Raw genomic sequence first — 4,166 nt, 5'->3', positions numbered from 1 at the left:
TGGAGCCTGGTGCAACCATCTGGTTTGCCAGTCCTCAGTCAAATCGTCCAACTCATGCTAGCATGGAAGGCGGCCGCTAAATGATGATGAAAGATGCAGTCACCATGGCTACTAATCTTTATCTCGAATCTGTTTCAGTCATTGGATGCGACCATGTTGGGGCATTGCCTTGAAGGGTTTAGTCAAACTAAATGACCCAAATATCTATTTTTAAGTGTAGCACTTGATCTATTGGTCTATTTTACTAAATAGCTAAGTTATGGGGATGTAAACAAACCAATACCAGTTGTTATGGTATGGTGGGAGACAATCACAAAAGCACACACATACATATTCAATGGGCTTTTTATAGTTTCTGTCTACCAAATTCACTCTGAACACATTGGTCAACCCAGGGCAATACAAGAAGATACTTGCCTAATGTGTTTCATAGTAGGACTGAACCTGAAATCACATGGTTGCAAAGCAAGGTTCTCTAACCACACAGCCATGCCTTTGCTTAAACAAAGAACAAACTAAGATGTTCAACTCAAACTAACACCTAAACACATTATATTTGTGGTAAGTTTTACAGCTTGTTTCTAAATGTAATCATAAACTAGTTACATGCCACTGAATCCATTCAATTAGAACTGTCAAGGGTTACTCAAGAATATCAATATAAAACATTAATGATTTAATATATTCAATGTGAAGAGCAGCAAGCTGGCAGAAACGTAAAGCAGTATTTTGTCTGTCTTTACGTTCTGAGTTCAAATTCTGCCAAGGTCGACTTTGTCTGTCCTTGTTTGTCCCCTCTATATTTAGCCCTATGTGGGCAATAAAGAAATAAATATATTCAACGTGAAAATTTTACCTGAGGTTTTTTGAGCTGACAGAGATGCTAATGCTTCTTTGCGTTTATTTGCATCTTGCAAGAGATGTTTTAATCTTGAAAGATATGTGGCTTTTGAAACTTGCCCAGTTGAGTCACTGTCAGCATCATATCTGTAAAGAAAAAAAAAAAACAGAACATCATTTGCAAAGAGATACAAAGTGGCTGGCAGAATAAATTTCATGATAGCAAGTTATAACTTGCTGCAAGGGATTCCTTCTTTGCTGCCATGCTTGGAAGGTTGTGCCAGGCTCCAATCTGATTTGGCATGGTTTTCTACAGCTGGATGTCCTTTCTAATGCCAACCATTCCCGAGAGTATAATGGGTGCTTTTACATGCCACCAGTATCTGCCACGACTGTGATTTTCCTCGGCTTGATGGGTCTCCTTCTCAAGCATGACATAATGTCAAAGGTCTTGCCCATATCAGGCTCAAATACTCTACCTACTTTATGTTCAAAACAACCAGATCCATCACTCACATCATCATCGTTTAATGCCCGCTTTCCATGCTAGCATGGGTTGGATGATTTGACTGAGGACTGGTGAAACCTGATGGCTACACCAGGCTCCAATCTGATTTGGCAGAGTTTCTACAGCTAGATGCCCTTCATAACGCCAACCACTCCGAGAGTGTAGTGGGTGCTTTTACGTGTCACCCGCATGAAGGCCAGTCAGGCAGTACTGGCAACGGCCACACTCAAAATGGTGTATTTTACATGCCACCTGCACAGGAGCCAGTCCAGCGGCACTGGCAGTGATCTCGCTCGAATGTCTTTTCACATGCCAGGAAGGCAACACTAGTAATGATAACGCTCAAATGGTGTTATTTACCTGCCAACTATGTCATACAATCACATCATTGTAAACTCGAAGCTGTGAGATAATGCAGGTTTCATTCAAAACAATGTGAATAAATATGCATTACATTTGACAGAGTAATCTGAACAATATAGACTTAAAATACATGTTTCAATTAATTGCATGCAATTAGTGTTTAGATTACTCTGTCAAATGTAATGCTGAACAGCATCACCTGATCTTAGAGTGTACCTGTTTACTCAGAAGCACCGGGTTCACATCTTACCCACATATTACCTGCCAATATCCAGACAGGACATTAGTCCCATGGTCTAGGAACTGCCTACAAAGGTCATGGTACTGTTCCATAACTGTATTAAATAATACGGACAAAAACAAATACTTTCAATAAACCGTTTTATAACAACAGAAACAAGTCTTTGATTACGATCAAAGCTGATTACCAAACTGATTGATTTGCACAACACAGCAGCTAAATTTTCGTAAACAAACTATTTTAAAACTTTAAATCGGAGGGCAGTATAGCTACAGCAAAAAATGATGGCTACAGTTAGTTCTGTTCATCGAGTACGAAATTCAACCCATCTGAAACGTTTAACGTTAGCACTAACCTGTTTTGTAAAACAGTAAATATTGGACCTTAAAATCGAAAGATTGGAACTAAGCAATAACATATTTTTAAGGGAACACTTAAAATTATCGCAAATGATTGATTTTGATTAGGCCTTCAAGACATTAATTTGTTTTTATGAAGCACAAGACAAGCATTTGTTAGAGGAGGCATATACTCGATATCAAAATAAGGTAAAGTCTACCTCGGTGGCATTTGAACTCAGAACGTAAAACCGAACCATAAGAAATGCCACTACGCATTTTGTGCGGTAGGATAACGAATCTGCCAGCTCGGTGCCTTAATCGATCCCATAATAATATTTACCAATAGCAGAATTATGAAGACTATATCAGCCTTTGCGAAGTTTAAAGTCACACGTACGTCATCAAATTACATAATGTGCAGCTCGCAATCGAGTGTCAATAGTGAGGATATTTTTATGGGACACATGGCTTAGGACAAGGGTTATGTCTTTGCTAACAATCACATTAATGACAAAAAGTACTGACACCCCGCTCCCAACACAAAAAATATGACAATATATTGGTTATAAATCAATGACATGATGTGTTGGTAATAATACTTTTTGTACTTACCGCTTAATATTAAATAAAGGCATCTGAAAACGGCGAGGTGAAAGTTTACATTAAACACGTGGTTACGAAGTGTGTAAAGCAGGAAGAACTACTCTTAAAACTAAGACAATTTTAAAAAAAAATTAAATATAAATGTACATGTAAATTAAAAGATTTGATTTCGATTCCAATTAATAAAAAACTTGATCGAATCTTTAAACTGTCAATAAACACTTTCCAAAAACGTTCAACATAAAACTGAATTGTGTCTCTCTAATGATTCGGGTGACACCGGTTAAGGGAGGCAATTCATTTAAATTCGATAAATTTTCGTAATTTCCAACAGTGGAGATTTTCTTAAAAATCAAGTGAATTTGAGGAAAGATCTATTTGTTATTTAAAATTTCTTTTTCTTTGTAGAAAAGCAAGCATAAATTAAGAATATATAGGAGAAGTAGATTCAGAATATATATTTTTTGTTTTTGGTCGTGTGATTCTTTTGTTGCTCTGAGTTTCACCTGTTGAGTCGACAGAATCTCCAGGTGGAATAGTTTGTGCCTCTACAGGGGAAATTCAGAATAGTTTGAGACGGACTCGAACAAAATATATTATTAATGTCTAATATGTTATTAAGTTCTCTTTTTTTCTGACAGTCAACATTAAACAGATATATTTATATGTATAGATAAAGAGTACTCTTTATATTATGCATTGTTGTATATCGTGGGTATTGTACCGTTGAAGAAAACGACGAGATAATAAAATATCAAAATAATGTAATAGACGATAAATGTCTTGTTACTGGTTTAGGTTTTAATGCTTAATCGTGTAGACAGGTGAAATGACGGAGATAGATAGATAGATATACAGACAGATAGAAAGATAGATATCTTTCTTTATTAGCCACACAGGGTACAAATACAATGTAGAACTTTACGAAAGAAAAAAAAGAGGCGTAGGAGTGGCTGTGTGGTAAGTAGCTTGCTTACGAACCACATTGTTCCGGGTTCAGTCTCACTGCGTGGCACATTGGGCAAGTGTCTTCTACTATAGCCTCGGGTCGACCAAAGCCTTGTGAGTGGATTTGGTAGACGGAAACTGAAAGAAGCCCGTCGTATATATGTACATATATATATGTTTGTGTGTCTGTGTTTGTCCCCCCACCATCGCTTGACAACCGATGCTGGTGTGTTTACGTCCCCGTAACCTAGCGGTTCGGCAAAAGACACTGATAGAATAAGTACTAGGCTTACAAAGAATAAGTCCTGGGGTCGATTTGCTC

General features: G+C 37.4%; 1 protein-coding gene across 1 annotated transcript in view; it reads right to left on the bottom strand.

The window, feature by feature from the left end:
• Positions 1-3,189, bottom strand: part of LOC106879954 (ATP-dependent RNA helicase DDX51) — a 31,224-nt gene extending 28,035 nt beyond the window's left edge. The window contains exons 1-2 of the mRNA XM_014929714.2: positions 2,906-3,189; positions 857-987 (exon numbers count right to left, since the gene is read on the bottom strand). Coding sequence (XP_014785200.1) covers positions 857-987; positions 2,906-2,928 — 154 coding nt within the window. The 5' untranslated portion in view covers positions 2,929-3,189. The remainder of the gene's footprint in view (positions 1-856; positions 988-2,905) is intronic.
• Between the last annotated feature and the right edge of the window lie 977 nt (positions 3,190-4,166).

Source organism: Octopus bimaculoides, chromosome 5, assembly GCF_001194135.2.
Source record: "Octopus bimaculoides isolate UCB-OBI-ISO-001 chromosome 5, ASM119413v2, whole genome shotgun sequence".
Classification (NCBI taxonomy): Eukaryota; Metazoa; Mollusca; class Cephalopoda; order Octopoda; family Octopodidae; genus Octopus; species Octopus bimaculoides.
This window is presented reverse-complemented; position numbering and strand designations above follow the sequence as displayed.